The sequence below is a fragment of the Cherax quadricarinatus genome, chromosome 46 (assembly GCF_038502225.1).
Source record: "Cherax quadricarinatus isolate ZL_2023a chromosome 46, ASM3850222v1, whole genome shotgun sequence".
NCBI classification, from domain to species: domain Eukaryota; kingdom Metazoa; phylum Arthropoda; class Malacostraca; order Decapoda; family Parastacidae; genus Cherax; species Cherax quadricarinatus.
The window spans coordinates 7,980,855-8,001,587 of NC_091337.1; the positions used below are offsets into that span (position 1 = coordinate 7,980,855).

At 38.1% G+C, this 20,733-nt stretch overlaps 1 protein-coding gene across 6 annotated transcripts in view; it reads left to right on the top strand.

The window, feature by feature from the left end:
• Positions 1–20,733, top strand: part of LOC128696740 (uncharacterized) — a 294,106-nt gene that overhangs the window by 211,447 nt on the left and 61,926 nt on the right. For all 6 annotated transcript variants that reach the window (XR_011393202.1, XM_070094479.1, XM_070094481.1 and 3 more), the window contains 8 exons: positions 5–295; positions 2,753–2,844; positions 11,113–11,335; positions 12,278–12,381; positions 13,326–13,536; positions 14,647–14,711; positions 16,558–16,774; positions 18,057–18,111. Coding sequence is in view for 5 of the 6 variants with exons in the window: in XM_070094479.1 (XP_069950580.1) it covers positions 5–295; positions 2,753–2,844; positions 11,113–11,335; positions 12,278–12,381; positions 13,326–13,536; positions 14,647–14,711; positions 16,558–16,774; positions 18,057–18,111 (1,258 nt within the window). In the remaining variant the exon portion in view is untranslated. The remainder of the gene's footprint in view (positions 1–4; positions 296–2,752; positions 2,845–11,112; positions 11,336–12,277; positions 12,382–13,325; positions 13,537–14,646; positions 14,712–16,557; positions 16,775–18,056; positions 18,112–20,733) is intronic.

Below are 20,733 nucleotides of genomic sequence, written 5' to 3' on the forward strand. Positions count from 1 at the left end.
ACAGAACCAGAGCCACCAGTGATTGAAGAAAATGTTGACAGCAGTCAAGTTCAAGTTGGAGATTCCATCCGACTAACTTGCACCAGCGGTGGTGGGCTTCCACCTGCAACACTTAAATGGTTTAGAAATAATAAAGAGATACCATCTGAAACTCGACAGGTGAAGGGCATTTCAAAAGCCTACCTTGACATTACAGTAGAAGAGTCAGATAGAGATGCAGAGTTTCAATGTGAGGCTTCCAACTTTGTCACAGTCGTCCCACTCAGCACTGCTACTGCACTTACCTTCCAGAAAGGTATGCACCCTATTCATATTTAAAGGAATTTACATGATGGCTTTCATTCCTTGATTAAGAGTTTGAATTTTGAGGACAGACTTGAAGAACTGAATCTTAAGATACTGGAAACACTAAGAAACAAAGGTGATATGGTCTCAGTGTTCAAGATATGTATTGCATTCTGGCATGTAAGATGGTAGATAAATTTCTAATTACCATACCTTCAGTACACACTTTACTTTTCTATGCTTTTCATAATATAGTTCTTATTCCTCTAATATTTCCTTAATTGCCTGGTTAAAGGCCAGGTTTGGGCCCAATACTTCAGAACTAAACACAGATAACAATAATATCTGACTCTGTCTGGCAGTAACTGATGGATGAAGATAACTATTAAAAAAAGAAACAGGGGGTGGGACCAAGATGAGGGGAGTCAGATGGAAGCTTAAAACAAATGTATGTAATAGAGAATTAAGAAAGAACTTTGTGAGTACTGTAAGCAGACTTCACTAAGGGGAAAAGGTGGTAGAAGTCAGAAGTAAACATGGTAGTGTCTTTGGGGGTTTGGAAGATCTCACACTATGTGAATAATGGTTTAGAAGTAAGGCAAGAGCTGGAACTCAATCCTTTTGAACACAAGTAGGTGAGCACCTAGTGAAGGTGTTAGAAGATCAAAACCTGACTTATCTACGGCCTAACCTGTATATTAATCGTTATTACATTCATGGGGGAGTGCTAAACCTGTAGGGTGTAGGGGGCCATGTAATGTCTGGGAAATGGGAGGATAGCTCTAATTCCTTGTATATAGAGCCCTTCACCAGTATGAAGGGTATACAAAGGGTACAGTACACCAAATGAAGTATAATAGTTGAGTGTTTTAAAGTTGAATGTTCTTACTTTCATACAGAACTAAGAACACCTGATTTTAGAATTGGTTTGATTGTTTTTTGTTATACAAAGAAAATTACAATGCTTTAAAATGTGCAATTGCTACACAGGCAGTTCAACTGGAGTCAACTACAGTAATCATTGCTCTATTTCCCAATTACCTTGGGGTAATGTCCATTCACACTACATCATTAGTATTGTAATTATCATATTTTTCTGAACATCAGTTTAAGCTTTTTACTTTTACTTGTAATTTAAAATATAAAAAAAATGTATAAAAAAAATTACCTTCTGCAATGCCCTCACATACTTACTATGTTCAGTCTTCCTCTCTAATGACCCTACTTTTGCTACACTCTTTAACTTCCTAACTGACAGCAAAAGTTCTTCCCTCAGCACCTCTGCCTCTTGAATATACCATTCATGCTACCATACCTCTTCCATTTCCTTCTCTCTCTCCTCTGATTGACAAAGATCGTCTTGCTTAAGAGTGGGGGAAAAAGGTGGAGCAAGGGTGACTTGTCTGATTCCTTAGACATTGCCCCCAAAACTTCTCTGGAAAACTTATTCTTCCTGGCCTTAAAGAATATTTTAAATGCCTGAGCATGAGGAAAGACTGGAAATGTTTTTATGGGGTTGCTTATAGAAGTGTGAAACCTGGAACCTAACCAAGAATCTGACTGATCAAGAGAGCATTCTGTGAACACCTCACTAATCCAGAAGATAAAAGGGAGCACCTATGACCTTCAGCATCATCAGAAGAGGTTTCTCTAAATTTTGTAACAGCTGAATTATTGCAGTAGAAAGATCTGGTTCATCCATCTTGGGCAAGTTTCATAATCTGCTTTTTCTCTGCCTTGGCCTGGTCATCTGTTCACAGTCTGAGAGCATTTTCACTGATCTATTCTATTCTGGTAGTTAACAAATAAATACAGATCACTTCTGCATGTGATGTAGAAACATTTCTCTATTTTTTAACCATTTCTACTGTATTTACCTCACTTGAAGTGAGGCATTGCCTCTTACTAATCTAATGCTTTTGTTCCAAGGATCCACTGTTAACATGTGCTACCAGCACTGATCTTGAGGCTCAGTCTTCTACTCTGGTGTAGTGCTGAAAACTGTTTCAGCACTGCCTGTTGAATGATTTTGGTGTGTGTGTGTGTGTGTTGTCAGTGAGGCAAAATCGCAATGGAGGATAATGAGCTGCAAGAGTAGTGTGAAGTGCAGAGCTAGACAACAGGAATGTGTGAGCAGTGTGACTCAATAAGTTGGAGTCAAGCAATTATGTTTCTGTGCCTGTTAGGAAAAAAATTGATGGGTTTACAGGACCTAGGGTTGCCTTGGGGAAATTGCCTTAAAGAAACTTTGCTACTGATTATATATGATATTTCAGAGTAAACATTGGTTATGGTATGGAAATGCAAGAATCATAGCATTATAAAGCTGTATATTCCAAGAATTCATTGAGCCCCATCAAGCATAGAGGCTACTTTGTTTTGCTGCCAGTGTAATATTGTATATGTGTTTTTACTATGCAGAATTTCATAAAAACTCTTTAAATTGTTTATTTTGGATGATTTTCAGGTTTTAAAAACATCATGGTGCCACAAATTGTGGCTGTGGAGGATCAGACTTCTTTTCTGCCTTGTGCTCAGACCTCTGAAGAAGATATCAAGGTACTTTATAAGTATTGCAGTATTATTTTCATTAATATTTTTGACTCGCGTATATCTGGTTGAATGCTATCATTTAAAGTTATAAAATTTTACTTAATTCTACAAATAATATTTTATTTATAAAAACAATACATGGATAAGTACAGTGCATTGCATGTTAAAAGTTAAAATAATTTTTTTTATTTCTTATGAGCCATACAGAGAAGTTACAGTAGACATGCATTCCAGTATGACTCATAAAATCATAATAATATGATTGCAAACAAATAATGGAACAGATGGGGCTTGAACTGATGGCAGGCGAGTCCTCAAACTGAATAAGTGGGGTTCAAGCCCCACCCATTCCGTGATTTGTTTGCCAACATGTTATTATGATTTCATGAGTCATGATAGCGGCTATGAAGGGACTTGAGCCAGAGCACACCACGGCCATGCTGGTATGGGAGTCATGTGTAAAAACCTGCATTGTGGTCACAGTGGTGGCCCATGCTAACCTCCCTTTGGTGTACAGAAATGTACCTAGTTGGATGAATCTTATTAGATGCAGCTGTCTGATGGTTAGCATACTGGCATGTGAGTTTTAAGACTCGCTTGTCATGGGTTCAAGTCCCAATCTGTTCTATGATATATGTACATTCCAGTTGATTGTGTTTTTGATACAAATATAATTTTATAGAAATGTAGGCTAGGAAGAGAGCATATAATAGTTTTATTGTATACATTTTAGTATACTGTATTTCAAGGGTGTAAAACCAATTTTTGGACAAAAACTAGGGGTTGACTCATTCATGAGTAATATTTTTGAAGTTTTGAAATCTATAATCTGTAATTCCTGTAGTGAAGAACACAATAGGGTAGCACTGCAGTAAACTTACCAAGCATGCTAGGAGGTCCTTCTAACACTTGCACATTTCAATCATCTACAACTACAGGAGGGCCCCACTTACACAGCAGGTTATCGAACAGGCGATAAATAACATGCCCGTGCACTCTGCCCCAGAGCCAGACTCATGGAACTCCGTGAGTTCCTATCACCTGCTTTTAACATCCTATGGAGAGGGAGCATGGACACTGGGGTTGTCGCACAGTTACTAAAAGCAACAGACATAGCCCCACTCCACAAAGGGGGCAGTAAAGCATTAGCAAAGAACTACAGACTGATAACGCTAACATCCCATATCATAAATCTTTGAAAGGGTCCTAAGAAGCAAGATCGCCACCCATCTAGATACCCATCAGTTACACAACCCAGGGCAACATGGGTTTAGAGCAGGTCGCTCCTATCTGTCCCAACTACTGGATGCACTAGAAGACAAAAAGAATGCAGATGTAATATACACAGACTTTGCAAAAGTCTTTGACAAGTGTGACCATGGCATAATAGCGCACAAAATGCGTGGCAAAGGAATAACAGGAAAAGTTGGTAGATGGATCTATAATTTCCTCACAAATAGAACACAAAGAGTAGTAGTCAACAGAGTAAAGTCTGAGATGGTTACTGTGAAAAGCTCTGTTCTGCAAGGCACAGTACTCGCTCCCATCTTGTTCCTCATCCTCATATCTGACATAGACAAGGATGTAAGCCACAGCACTGTGTCTTCCTTTGCAGATGACACCTGAATCTGCATAACAGTGTCTTCCAGTGCAGACACTGCAAGGCTCCAGGTGGACATCAACCAAATCTTTCAATGGGCTGCAGAAAACAATATGAAGTTCAACGATGAGAAATTTCAATTACTCCGATATGGTAAACATGAGGAAGTTAAAACTTCATCAGAGTATAAAACAAATTCCAGCCACACAATAGAGCAAAAAACTAATGTCAAAGACCTAAGAGTGATCATGTCAGGGGCTCTCACCTTCAAGGACCATAACATTGTATCAATCGCATCTGCTAGAAAAATGACAAGATGGATAATGAGAACCTTCAAAACTAGGGATGCCAAGCCCATGATGACACTCTTCAGTTCACTTGTTCTATCTAGGCTGGAATATTGCTGCACACTAACAGCACCTTTCAAGGCAGGTGAAATTGCTGACCTAGAAAATGTACAGAGAACCTTCATGGCGTGCATAACTGAGATAAAACACCTCAATTACTGGGAGCGCTTGAAGTTCCTGAACCTGTACTCCCTGGAATGCAGGCGGGAGAACACAATAAGTGTCAGGGGTCCAAGACTGTTCAACTGCCTCCCAGCATTACCAATTACCAATAGACCCCTGTCTTTCTTCAAGCAGGCACTGGACAAGCACCTAAAGTTGGTACCTGACCAGCTGGGCTGTGGCTCATATGTTGGATTGCGTACAGCTAGCAGTAACAGCCTGGTTGATCAGGCCCTGATCCACCATGAAGCCTGGTCACAGACCAGGCCACGGGGGCATTGACCCCTGGAACTCTCTCCAGGTAAACTCCAAGTAAACTCCAGGCTACTGCTGTAAAGTGAAAATCACTGTAAATTGAATCATAACCTTTTTTCACTTTCAGATGCATATAAAAGCCTGATAGAATGTTTACACTATCATATGATAAGTGGGCAATATAGCTAAGCCTAAAAATGCATAAACAGTACACACATTACTTACGTTAAAATATTTTCGTCCTTAGCTAGGTATCCTGTAGCTCGATTGCTAGTGCACTCAGCTCACACACTGAGGTCCGGAGACCGAATCCCTGGTATGGCTGGAAAACATTAGGACATGTTTCCTTAAGACACCTGTTGTCCATGTTCACCCATCAGTATAAAATGGGTACCTGGGTGTTAGTCAACTGGTGTGTGATATGGGTGTGAAGCATGGGTTGTAAATGCTGCAGCAAGAAGGAGGCTAGAGTCAGTGGAGATGTCATATCTAAAGGCAATGTGTGGTATAAATATTATGCAGAGAATTTGTAGTGTGGAAATTAGGAGGATGTTTACTGTTACTAAAAGTATTATTCAGAGGGCTAAGGGTTTTTTTTTGAGGTGGTTTGGTCATTTAGAGAGGATGAAGCAGAATAGGATAATTTGGAGGGTGTATAGATCTGTAGTGGAGGGAAGGAGGTGTAGTGGTCATCCTAGGAAAAGATGGAGGGAGGTGTAAAAGAGGCTGTGTGCAAAGTGCTTGGATATACAGCATGTATGTGTGAATGTGTTAGATGGGAGTTTTTGGGACTTGAGCTGTTGGAGTGTGAGCAGGGTAATATTTCGTGAAGGGATTCAGGGAAACCAGTTAGCCGGACTTGAGTCTTGGAGGTGAGAGGTACAGTCCCTGCACTTTAAAGGAGGGGTTTTGGATATTTGCTGTTTAGAGTGACATCTGAACTGTCGTATCTGTGCACCTCTGCAAAGACAATATAGTATGAATGATGGTGAAAGGGTTTTCTTTTTAGGGGGGTCTATATACTGTAGTATTACTACTGTGGGATAGAAGGTGGATAATATTTATTTATTTATTTATTTAGTAATTTAAGCATACAAACAGAGGTACAAAAAATACAGGTAAGAGCAGCATGCCAAAGCCACTTATATGCATAGCATTACGGGCTGGCTTAAAATTAACTTAAGATTAACTAAGCAATGATGAAATCAGTGATAAAACATTATTGTAAACAGATAACTATAAAGCACAAATGAGTATTACAAAGACAGGTCATATGGTTGCTTGCATTGCTGTACATTCAGTCGAATGGAGTATTCTGTTAGGTAGTGTATTTAAAAAAATAATAAAGTTAGATTGGGTCCTAGGTTTAACATTTGTGTGATATAATTGTGAGTACCATATAGGATATACAATTTATAAGGTTCAGTTATTCAGTATTTATTTGGTTTTGAGTGAGTAAGTGATCTTTGAGAAGAGACTTGAATTTATAAACAGGTAGTGTTTCTTTTATATTTACAGGTAATGAATTCCAGATTTTAGGGCCTTTTATGTGCATTGAGTTTTTGCATAGCGTGAGATGGACACGAGGAACATCAAAGAGTGATCTGTGCCTTGTGTTATGGTCATGTGTTCTGTTGAGGTTGGCAAGGAGATGTTTGAGGGGAGGGTTAATATCAGAGTTAAGTGTTCTATGTATGTAATAGGTGCAATAATAAGTATGGATGTTTTGTATGGTGAGTAGGTTGAGTGTTTTGAATATTGGTGGAGTGTGTTGCCTGTAGTGAGAATTTGTTATCATTCTAACTGCAGCCTTTTGTTGGGTAATTAGTGGTCTGAGATGGTTAATTGTTGTTGAGCCCCATGCACAAATTCCATAGGTGAGATAGAGGTAAATAAGAGAGTGATAAAGGGCCAGGAGGGCTGATTGTGGAACATAGTACCGTATCTTCGATAGTATGCCTACAGTCTTGGAGATTTTCTTAGAAATTTGTTGTATATGTGTATGAAATTTGAGTCTATTATCGAGGTGGATTCCTAGGAATTTTCCCTCTGTTAGCTTTGTGATAGGTGATCCATTTATTGTTATGTTAAGAGGTACATCTGTAGCTCTGTTACCAAACTGAATGAAGTAGGTTTTGTCAATGTTTAGTGTAAGTTTGTTAGTCATCCAGGTAGATATTTTCTGTAATTCGGTGTTTACAGTATTGGCTAGCGTGACTGGGCTCGGGTGAGAGAAGACGTATGTAGTGTCATCTGCAAAAAGTGTGGGTTTGAGTAATTGCAAAGCATTTGGTAGGTCATTTATGTATAGGAGAAAGAGAAGAGGGCCAAGGACACTTCCCTGTGAGACACCAACTGTAATTGGTTGTGCGGAAGAGCTTGCCCCATTTGCGTACACATATTGGCTTCTGTTGCTGAGGTAAGACTTGAGGTAGTTGAGGGAGTGCCCTCTAATACCATAGTGTGACAATTTTACGTGGAGCAAGTCATGGTCAACTGTATCAAAAGCTTTACGTAAGTCAATGAAGATCCCCAGTGGGACTTCTTTTTTCTCTATTGCAGTGTATATATGTTCTAGCATGTGTATAATAGCATCATTAGTATTTTTATTAGGCCTGAATCCAAATTGGCAGGGGTTGAGAATGTTTTGGGAGATGAGGTAGGAGTAGATTCGTTTATGAATTAATTTTTCGAAGATTTTTGAGAGAGGGTGTAAATTGGATATTGGCCTATAGTTATTCAACTCTGTTTGGTCTCCTCCTTTATGGATCGGGGTGACCCTTGCTATTTTGAGAACTGTAGGGAAGGTGGAGGATTCAATGGATTTGTTAAAGAGTGTTGCAATGATTGGTGATAGTACTTGTGATGCTTTTTTGTATATAAAGGGTGGTAAGGTATTTAAATCTCCTGCCTTGTTTTTCAGTGCGTTGATAATAAGGGAGACTTCGTATGGGTTAGTCGGAGCTAGGAACAGTGTGTTCGGGTAGTTGCCAGTGAGGTAGTCATTTGGTGGGGTATCTGAGCTTGGGATTTTATTGGCAAGGTTTTGACCTATAGTGGAGAAGAAATAATTGAGTCTGTTTGCTGTTTCTGTTGGTGGGAGTTGGGGTTCATCTGATTTTGCTAATTTTATTTCGCTATGTTGTGATATCTTTTTTGTTCCCAGAATTTCTGATAGGGTCTTCCAGGTCTTTTTTATATCACCTCGTAAGTTGGATAATCTGTTCTCATAATACAATTTTTTTGCCCTTCTTATCAGGCTGGTTACGATTGACGAGTAACGTTTTGTCTGGTCTCTGGTTATGTGACCCATTCTGTACTGTTTTTCATATCGGTGTTTTGTATTTATGGATTTGAGAATGCTGGGTGTTAGCCAGGGACTGTTCAGTCTCTTAGCTGTCATCTGTTCAGTTTTTTTAGGGCAGTGCTTGTTATAAAGGTATTGGGTCTTTTTTAGAAAATTATTAAAACATTCGTCAATATCTGTATAGATTTCTAGCTCAGTGTGCCAGTCAATGTTTGTTACTGCTGTTGTGAAGTTATTAATGGCTGCCTCATTGTGAAGTCTGAAGGTGACTTTAGTAGTGTTTTGGGGTATTTTACCAAGAGTTGTTATGAGGAAAGTAGGGTAGTGGTCTGTGGTATTATCTGTAATTATGCCTGATTTTAAAGGGGATATGGTGTTGGTCCAGATGTGGTCAAGTAGGGAAACACTAGTCTCTGTAACTCTTGTAGGTTTTGTTACTGTTGGTAGCAACATGCAGTTACTCATTGTGTTTGTGAATTCAGTAACGTGTGGGTCCTGGTCTTGCAGGAGATTTATATTGAAGTCACCTGAGAGTAGTAAGTGATCTTTGTTCATGCGTGCATCAGTTATCATACTTCCTAGGTTTTGACTAAATTGGCTAATGTTTGATTGTGGAACTCTGTAGATGTTTATCACTGTGAGAGGTTTTTGTAGGTATTTGGATTTGAATTTAGCTATTATATATTCCCCATGTTCATCCCTTGTGCAAGTATTAGTGATACATTCTAGTTGGTCTGAGTAGTATATAGCATTGCCACCCCCTTGTTGGTCTGGCCTACAGTTGTGTATGGCTGTGTAACCAGGAATGGCATAGACATCTGTAGTATCAGGCTTTAGCCAGGTTTCAGTTAGTGTAATGATGGACATATTGGCATGCAAGGAATTTAGTAATGCTAGGAGGTCATCATAATACTTGCTTAAAGATCTGATATTGTAGTTAAAGATAGTTATGTTGTTGTTAGCTCTGAGAAGTGCCTTTGATTGTTCTGCTGTGTAGTAATTACAGTAACTGTTTGAATCATTTAAGTCATTAAATAAGAGGTTGGTATCAGGATCAATGCTTGTAATCATAAGATTTGTAGTGAATCTATAGTTAGAATTAAGTAAAAAATAAAGTAAATATTCTAAAGCTAAAAAAAAATAGCACCTGAATTATTTAACAAATGTAAAAATAATGAGCTAAGGTAGTTTTTTAAAGCTAAAATAAAGGAGGCAATATAAAAGGGACTAAAATAATTTGTGGTGAACAAATAAAGTGATGATCAAATAATGGAGCTTGGGAATATAATAGTAGGTAGTACTTTAAAGGTAATTCTTTAAAGTTAGAATTAAAGTTAGAATATCCTTAATTATGCAGGTGTAATTGAACTATGTATGTTTAATATATACAGGCAGGCCCTTGTGAAGGCTTACTCAGCCCTGTAACAATTTCAGTCAGTATTACCAAAGCTAGCTCCTCCTCAGGAAAATTAATGAAGAGAAAAAGAAATAATAATTCACAAAGATAAACACTATTATTTAGTAATGCAAAGATAAAACATTAAAACATGAATGTGTATCCTACTTGAAAGAAAAATGAAAAATGAAGTGGAAAAATGACATTCGAATTCAACGCTAATATGTACAGTTATACTGGGGTGTCTGGTTGAGGTTGACACCGTCTTGTAGAAATTGTAGCCGTTACTGATGATGTGGGGGGGGGGTCACAGGTGTTGAGTGACAACCCAACGACTAGTTCTTCACAGAGTCTATAGCCTTGAATAGTCAGTCCAGATGACAGGTACGCAGGTTCTTTACCACTGCAAAGATGAGGGGTAGTTGCCTGCTGTTGCCTACAATTAATCAGGTAGGTAGATCAAAAAGTGACGTCTCAGGATTTTTTTTTCAGTCCGTCTCCTTCAACACGTTTCTTTGGTTGGCAGATGACCCGAGGTGTCATTCCAAGAGTTGTGCTGGGAGCTGTGAGTCAAGTGACTACTGTTTGGTCCGAGCCCCACACGTCGCCTTTCAGGGTGGAGAAAGGGGGGGGGATAGCGGGAGCTAGACTGACCCTACCTTAACAAGCAGCTGGCAGTCAAACTATCTTCCCCATATACTCGCTCGCTGCTCCTATCTGTTGAACTTTTCCCTCACAGCCCTGCTTTACAGCACTTCACTTTATGGTGTTTTGCTAATATAACAGTTTTGCAGTTATGCCCATTCTTTATTTATTCAGACTTCCTACAATAAATATATTCACCACTTACTATAAGCTAAGGATGAAAATATTTTAAGGTAAGTACCGTGTACTGTATATGTCTTTTTTAGACCTAGCTTTATTGCTCACTTAATATATGATAATGTAAACATGGTGTCAGGCTTTTATATGTATCTGAAAGTGAGAAAAGGCTATGATTCACTTTACAGTGATTTTCGCTTTACAATGGTAGCCTGGAACCTATTCTGCTATATAAGCGGGGCCTTCCTGTATTTAAATTTTATGTTAGACTTAGCAAAACCTTTCCATGCAGTGGGTATAGTTATAAAAATATTACATTCAATCATTATATATCTGTGTAATTAGTCTTCTTGGTAGTATTGATGAAAATTAATTATTTTCTCAGATGGAGTGGTTTGATGCTGATCTAGATTACCAGATAACTTCAGATAGTGAAATTTTAACTCAAGATTCCAACTATTATCCATATATTGAAAATGGAATTTTGGGTTTAATGGTGATTAAGAGTTTCCTTGACACTACTTATGGTTGCTCATTGGATGGACAAAAGTTGGGAAATACAACATTAGTAATACTTCCACAATACCTGTTTGGAGTGAATTTTGAAGGTTAGTAAAAGATACAGAAAAGTATTAGCTTCAATTTCTGCTATTGATTGATTCCATTGATTGATTGAATGATTCTAACATTGTCATATATTATATAGTTTTCAGGGTTGAAAACATTTCTGCTTGAGGACCTTCTCTGTTACAGTTTCTGTACAGAAATTTAAAAATCCAACTTCTTGGGCCAAATCTTGCACAGTTGATATGCCAGTTTTAAATTCTTTCAAATTTCTCTTAAACTCTTCTCTCTGCACATATTGTAGTAGCATATTTACTTTCTGCTTAATATTAAAAATAACTTTCCTCTTTTCTTGTCAGCAGTTGTATTAGCCTGAGTAAAGATTATTTGGAGGATACTATTTAATATAGTCTAAAAAGGCAGGAAAGAAAAGCACAAATAACCCACAATCATACTAAGTGATTCTAGGCATGACATACAGTTTTTAAAATTTTATCTAATGTTGGAAAACTTTAATGTCACTTTTGAAACCAGAAACTGATCTTTGGGAAACTTTGCTTATTATTGTAATTCAATATTTTGATTTTCATTATAAAACTATTTATCTTATCAATCAAGCATTTCTTTATGCAATGGAGCATAGGCTGTGATATCCTCTCCTGCTTTTCCAGCTTTTAAATAAATCTCTTCTTGAGAACTGTATTGATGGCCTTCTGATAGCCCAGAAACATTCAGTCTGCCTCCCTTCCTCCCCACTTCTCTTTCTGTCTTATTTCTGTCATCCAATCATTGACCTCATTGAGGCTAGTGAGACATGATTTTCCTTATCTGGGTGGGGATCCCTTTGTAACTTTGTCTTTTCAGTTATTAACTTATGGAAGTGAACTAAAATAACAATTCATGGTGATAATTTTATGGTTCAGTGGACCATATCAATAACCTTATTTGCTTATTTATGTTATTTGAACCTTATGCCAATTTTCCAGATATTCAGAAGTACTTTGAAGACTCTGATACTAAATTACAAGTTGATGAAGGAAAATCTGTGACAGTGGATTGTTCTCTCAAAGGCAATATGCCTTCAGCCTTGGTAAGCTGGACTATCTTACAAGCAATTTTATAGTTTTATTAGTGATGATTCAGTTTTTTTTTAACACACTGGCTGTCTCCCATCAAGGCAGGGTGACCTGAAAAAGAAACTATCTTTACCATCGTTTACTCCTGTCATTGCCTTGTTAGAAGTGCACAGACAATACAATTCAAATACTCCTGCAGACTGCAAATATCCCTATCCCTCCTTCAGAATGCAGGCATTGTACTTTCCACCTCCAGGATTCAAATCTGGCTAACTGGTTTCCTTGAATCCCTTCACAAAATATTACCTTGCTCACACTACAACAGCTTGTCAAGTCCCGGAAACCATTTGCATCCACCCTCTTATATCTAACACGTTCATACATGCCTACTGGATATCCAAAATCTCCTTTACTCCCTCCCTCCATCCTTTTCTAGGGATACCCCTACCCTGTCTTCCCTCTCCTACAGATTTATACATCCTCCAAAGTCATCCTGTTTTGCTCCATACTCTCTAAGTGTCCACATCACCTCAACAACCCCTCCTCAGCCCTCTGGATTCTGGATAAGGCTTTTAGTAACTCTGCACCTCCTCCTAATTTCCAAGCAATGAATTCTCTGCATAATATTTGCACCACACATTGCTCACACATCTCCACTGCCTCCTCCTCTCTGTGACATTCACAACCCATGCTTCACACCCATGAGAGTATAGAGTATAGTTATACCTGTTTCAGTTAATAATTTATTTAGGATTGGAAATAAGATTTTAAATATTTTTAACATAGAGCACTTCAAGTACTTACATTGTTGAAGTTAGCTACAAATGTTGAATAATCATTCTTGTTAGATTTATTTTCACAAGGGATATAATAGCCCTCCTTAAAAAAAAAAACAGCTGTTTTACACAGTATATGAGTTTAAGAGGAAAAAGTGTAAGTTAAACTGTATTTGTTTCAGGTCAGTTGGTGGCATTACCCAGGGTCAACTCTCCTAACGCAGGGCAGGATCAACATAGCTGAAGCTAAGGGCTACAAACTGAAAGTTTCTGATAATTCTTATCTTCTCACCATAACTAATGCCAGTCTTTCACACTCCGGCTTGTACGTCTGCCAATTTGCTATTAATGAACGGGAAATTTATAGAAAAAACTTCACTGTGTATGTGGATGGTAGGTATCTGTGGAGACAAAGAACATTATCCATGGAGGCAAAGAAAGGAATATACAAGAGTATAGTGGTACAACACTTTTATAAAGGGTGTGAAGCATGGGTTGTGAATGCTGCACCTAGAAGGCTAGAGGCAGTGGAGATGTTGTTTCTAAGGGCAATGTGTGGGGTAAATATTATTTAGAGAATTCACAGTGTGGAAATTAGAAGGAGGTGTGTAGTTACTAAGAGTATTATTCAGAGGGCTGAAGAGGGGTTGTTGAGGTGGTTTGGTCATTTAGAGAGGATGGAGGGTGTATAAATCTGTAATGGAGGGGAGGAGGGGTAGGGGTCATCCTAGGAAAGGATGGAGGGAGGGGGTAAAAGAGGTTTTGTGTGCAAGGGGCTTGGACATGCAGCAGGCATGTGTGAGGATGTTAGATAGGAGTAAATGGAGATGAATGGTTTTTGGGACCTGATGAGCTGTTGGAGTATGAGTAGGATAATATTTTGTGAAGGAATTCAGGGAAACTGGTTAGCCAGACTTGACTCCTGGAGGTGGGAAGTACAGTGCTTACACTTTAAAGGAGGGGTTTGGGATATTGGCTCTTTGGAGTAACATCTAAACTGTCATATCTGAATGGCTCTGCAGAGACAGTGATTATGTGTGAATGATGGTAAAAGCATTTCTTTTTTTGTGTCTCCCTGCCTTGGTGGGAAATGGCCGATGTGTTAAAAAAATAAATAATAGAAGCCAAATGTCGTCTTCATATCCATGTAGAATGAAGACATTTGAGGCAGTCAGCATTTGTGAAATTTCCAGGTTTAAGATTATGTACAATAGCCTCAATCATAAATTCATTTAGTTTAAACAAGCCTAAGCTGTTATGTTACCCAATGCTTGAAGTGCCATTAAGAATTCTGTAAAGTAAGTTATTTAAGGCAGAAGTGAAGTTAATGATAATCAGTGTCCTAGTACAAGATTTTTTTTCTAAAGCAGAGTTGGTGTGATAATTACTATGTTGATCTCATGACTCTGGAGTTGGCAGATTTATTCATTTATGAGTCTTCCTTTATTTCATTACTATCATGGGGGAAACTTAAATTTGTTTGACTCTTATCATACTTTATAGGGTTGGCATGGGTTCAGCTTGGTGAGAATGCCAGGATTAGATGTTACTCACCAACTGGGGACTGGGTAAGTTTCTTGTTTCTTTTTAATGTTAGTTATAACTCTGCCTTGTGTCTGTAAGTACCAAGGGTCACTGCCTTCTGACCTACTTACTGATATTTTGTCTCATCTCATCTCAGTTGTGACTCTAATTTCTTATCAAATTTTGTGCCTTTTATCTTCATGTTTGGTAATTATTTTTGGTACTGTATTAGTGGAAAATATCTGGTAATTATTATTTGGTTTTGTGTAAGTAGAAAGTGACCTCGCTTATCTAAGGTGGAGCACTTGAGTCTTTTATTCAGGGTAGGCACTAATATTCAAGGTACAGATCGGCCATCACTAATCCGGCAATCAGTTATCCTGTTCCATCAGTAATCTAGCACTAATTTTGGCTAGCATAATTTCAAATTTCATCATTATACTGACTCAGAAATTGAGCAGATAGTTGTAAATCCACACTAGCAAGCCAGTGGAGGAGAAAACAGTGATGAAACTGAGGAAGATGTAGCAGTCTCTATTGATAGGTTAATTAAGTGTATTATAACCTCACCACTCTGTAATCCTGTAAACTCACTAATCCGGCACACTACAGGTTCCAGTGATGCTGGATTAGTGATGGCCAACCTGTATCAAACCTTTTCTCTTAACTCTTTGAGGGTCGAGAGGCCCTCTCCCAAACTCGTTCTCAGAGTTGAAAAATTTTCAAAAAAAAAATTGATTTTTTCTCATGAAATGATAGAGAATCCTTTTCCGATCATAATGATACCAAAAGTATGAAATTTGATGGAAAACCTACAGAATTATGGTCTCATGAAGTTAGTGGTCTCTATGATATTTACGCATCAGCGATTTTGCCCATTTTGAGCTCTATTTTTGGCCAATTCCAACATTCCAGTCGACTAAAATTATAGCTATTTCAATAGAACTCCATTAGTTCTATCAATTGAGTATCAGAAACCCCCATTTATCGATTTCAACTACCCAATAAAGTGGTCAGAAATTGGGAATTTGACGAATTTCACACAAATTTCAAAAGATGCCAATTTCAAAGTAGGATCCACAATAAACAAGACAGACATTCCTGGCACTAAAATAACATATTATCTGTTCATTAGTCACATCTCCAGGCCCCCCTTATATTACTTTTGCATTCCATTCTGAATTTTTATTCTCACAAAAAATAGAAGGTTTACTTTTATGTATACTACTGCATCATTGCAAAAATGGTATAAACAATATCAGTGCACTTGTGAAAGAATATTAGACTCACCAGTTGATGTGTATAGGACTTGTGGCATGATTTGTTTACTCTGAAACATCGGCAAAAATCGAACATTTTCGCTAATTTGAGCTCAATTTCAAGGTACTTGTCATCGTGGAACCAATCAAAATCATCTCTATTTCTGTAATACATCTTCCTTTCTATCAAATGAGACCAAGAAAATGAGAATACAACCATAATGTTGTACAAGTATGTGATCAACGAGTTAATAAAGTAATACGTGATAATCAAGGCATCAAACTTTTACTATTAATAAACTGATGTATGACAATAGCCGACAGGTAGTGCGAATCAAGGACATGCAAATGGAACGTGCCATATATCTAACTATGTTTTGTCTCATACAAAACCCCACAGTGGGTGAGGCATCATTAAATTAAAATTTTATCATTTATGTGTCTTTGATCCATCCTCTGCTTAACTCTTAAATGCTCTGGAGCAATCCTTACTCTGTGTCTTAGTTTTGTATTGGTCTCTGATGCAGCATTGCTCAGAGAAGCAAAAAATTCTACTAAGTGGTTAGTAGCTTTATAAATGAGGTAAAGAGTTCTATTTATACTCCATGAGAGGATATTTTTTCATTAACAGGTTAAATATGTATATAAGGAAGAAGATATACTGCAGTCATCACCAAATAATACAGAAAAATATGTATGGGCAAGGTCAGAAGAGACTGATAAACCAGGAGCCATCATAATACTTACTATCAATGATGTCAATGAAGATGATCTGGGAACATACACCTGCAAAGATATTAAAAATTCTTTCATTTTACAAGAGACACAGCTGAAGATTTTTATTCAAGGTAATGGCAATTAATTAGGTGTCTCATAACCATGTTGATTAATTTTCTCATTTATTCAAATTTATATTCTTCAACAGCTGTTACAAATGAATGTAAAAAAAAGAGCAAGGTGCTGAAGGATAACAAAAAGAGTCTAGGCAATGATAGATTGAATAACACATTGGAGGGAGGAAGTAGATGTACTTAGATGTATGGGAGTGAACGTGTCATCAGTTGGGTCTGTGAAAGATGAGGTGAACCATAGAATAGATAAGAGGAAAAAAGGTGGGTGGTGTGTTGAAATATCTGTGGGGAAAAAAAAAATTATAGAGACAAAGAGAGCATACTAGAGGATTATGGTACCAATGCTTTCATGTGGTTGTGAGGCATGGGTTTTGAATGGTGCAGTGAGAAGCAGGCTAGAGGCAGTTGAGATATCATGTTTCAGAGCAATGTGTGGGGTGGATATTGCGCATAGAATTCAGAGTATACATCCTTACTTCAGGAATAAAGTGATGCTTGAACCATTCAATTAAGAAGGCCTTAGTCACCCATGCTATGGTTTACATTGAAAGTCTGATGCATTACTACAAAAAAGCAAGATGGAATGGTCTTTTATGTCCTTGAATCCAGGAGCAGTTTTCTCTTCTTTGCCGATGTATGCTTTACATGGCATCTTCTTCCAGAACAAACCTGTCTCATCAGCAGGTTTGAGAAGGTTTACTGTACTTTAATTTCTATCATCCATCTTTCACCATATTTGCTCAATTTATATTATCTTAATTACTAAAAAGAGGAATATCTTCCTCTGATTAATAACCTTAGGGACACATACCAGAGGAAGAGTTACTTCTTAAAGCTGATAGTGATTACGAGTGACTAATAGGAGGAGCATTGATGCTGATAAAGGAGGGCCAGGATGTTCATCCCACAGACAGTACTGTAAGAAGTGTATCTCACCAGACAATTCCAGGTCCTGTACTCCCTAGAGCATTACAGATGTTTGTCAGTGAGAAAAATCATAGGTGTTTAATGCAAGTGTTTTCCAGTAAATATCTTTTTCAAGTAAAAGTATGCATATATTTAATAAGTAACGTAGATATATCTGATGCTAATTTTGTAACAGACAACTTGAAAGAATTAAGTTTAGTGCATGGACTTCCTTCAGTTTTGTTCTCAAAAATATCTGTAAATTATTGAAAATGCTCACTTTGAATGATTACTTTACTCCTGTTAATTTTTATGCGATGATTAGGGATGAATCCCTCACCTTTAAATTTTTATTACTATAATTTATTACCAGGAGAATCATCAACAATAAGCTTGCCTTCCCCAGAAGAGGAAATATATCCTTGGAGGTATGTGTGTTTGCATCTTATTGTATATTTCTTTCATATTTAAGACAATGAATGTAGGGAGGTTTTCAAATTATTGTATAAAAAATTCTAATAGAAGTCAGACCCCTCTCTCGTAATTGATAATAAAACTGATTTGTAGTTATTTTCTGAATTGAAATTCAGAATTTTAGCTCTTATAAGATTCTGAATTTCAGAAATCAGACAGTTAAATCTTGGAAAAAATTCTTTCTAATTTAGAACAATAAAAAATAAAGGTTGGATGTGAAAAGTGGGTTATAGTAAGCATTTATGCACCAGGAGAAGAGAGAAGTGTTGAGGAGAGAGAGAGATTTTGGGAAATGTTGAGTGAGTGTGTGGGGAGTCTTGAATCAAGTGTGAGAGTACTTGAGGTTGGGGATTTCAGTGTTAAAGTGGGTAAAATGTTGTGGTGGGAGTAGTAGGTAAATTTGGGGTGCTAGGGGTAAATGAAAATGGGGAGCCTTTAATTGAGCTATGTGTAGAAAGAGGTTTGGTAATAAGTAATACATATTTTATGAAAAAGAGGATAAATATACAAGGTATGATATAGCACGTACTGAAAGTAGTTTATTAGATTATGTAATGGTGGATAAAAGGTTCATGGGTAGACTTCAGGATGTACATGTTATAGAGGGGGCAAGTGATATATCAGATCATTATTTAGTTGTAGCTACAGTTAGAGTAAGAGATAGATGGGACAAAAGGAAAATGGCAACAACAAGTAAGAGAGAGGTAAAAGTGCATAAACTAAGGGAGGAGGAAGTTAGGTGAGATATAAGTAACTATTGGCAGAAAGGTGGGCTAGTGCAAGTATGAGTAGTGGGGGAGTGGGTTGAAGAGGGTTGGAATAGTTTTAAAAATGCAGTACAGTACAGTGGACCCCCGCATAACGATATTAATCCGTTCCTGAGAGCTCATTTTTTTTTTTTTTTTTTTTTTTTTTTTCAACAAGTCGGCCGTCTCCCACCGAGGCAGGGTGACCCAAAAAAAAGAAAGAAAATCCCCAAAAAGAAAATACTTTCATCATCATTCAACACTTTCACCACACTCACACATTATCACTGCTTTTGCAGAGGTGCTCAGAATACAACAGTTTAGAAGCATATATGTATAGAGATACACAACATATCCCTCCAAACTGCCAATATCCCAAACCCCTCCTTTAAAGTGCAGGCATTGTACTTCCCATTTCCAGGACTCAAGTCCGACTATATGAAAATAACCGGTTTCCCTGAATCCCTTCACTAAATATTACCCTGCTCACACTCCAACAGATCGTCAGGTCCCAAGTATCATTCGTCTCCATTCACTCCTATCTAACACGCTCACGCACGCTTGCTGGAAGTCCAAGCCCCTCACCCACAAAACCTCCTTTACCCCCTCTTTCCAACCCTTTCGAGGACGACCCCTACCCCTCTTTCCTTCCCCTATAGATTTATATGCTTTCCATGTCATTCTACTTTGATCCATTCTCTCTAAATGACCAAACCACCTCAACAACCCCTCTTCTGCCCTCTGACTAATGCTTTTATTAACTCCACACCTTCTCCTAATTTCCACACTCCGAATTTTCTGCATAATATTTACACCACACATTGCCCTTAGACAGGACATCTCCACTGCCTCCAACCGTCTCCTCGCTGCTGCATTTACCACCCAAGCTTCACATCCATATAAGAGTGTTGGTACTACTATACTTTCATACATTCCCTTCTTTGCCTCCATAGATAACGAGAGCTCATTGTTATGCGAAATTATCGTTATGCAAATGAATTTTCCCCATAAGAAATAATGGAAATCAAATTAATCCGTGCAAGACACCCAAAAGTATGAAAAAAAAAATTTTACCACATGAAATATACATTTTCCTACACACAAAGAGAAGGATACATGTACAATAGTAGAGTAGTACATGCACAATAGTAGAGTAGTACATGCACAATATATATTGTGCATGTACTACTCTACTAAATGAAGAATAAATGACACCTTTATTGAAGATGCAGCAATGACTGATGAGACACTGTGTCCTGGGAGTGCCTTTTCCTCCTGAGTACTGTAGGTCCTGTTTGGCATTTTCTTCCAGAACAGACCTTATCACACTGTGTATGCCACTACGATTCTTAAATCTCTCAAACCAACCTTTGCTGGCTTTAAATTCACTAATATGAGCACTAGTTGCAGGCATTTTTCCCTGTTCACCTGGGTGTTAGTCAGCTGGTGTGGGTTGCATCCTGGGAGACAAGATTAAGGACCCCAATGGAAATAAGTTAGACAGTCTTCGATGACACTGACTTTTTTGGGTTATCCTGGGTGGCTAACCCTCTGGGGATAATTGTTTCTTGGTATTCTCAATAAGCCACACCAACAACGGTGCTACAGCAGCAGCAGCTGACAGTGCTACAGCAGCAGCTGACAGTGCTACAGCAGCAGCAGATGGTGCTACAGCAGCAGCAGATGGTGCTACAACAGCAGCAGACGGTACTACAGCAGCAGCAGACGGTACTACAGCAGCAGCAGCAGCAGCTGACGGTGCTACAGCAGCAGCAGCAGCTGACGGTGCTACAGCAGCAGCAGCAGCACCAGCTGACAGTGCAGCAGCAG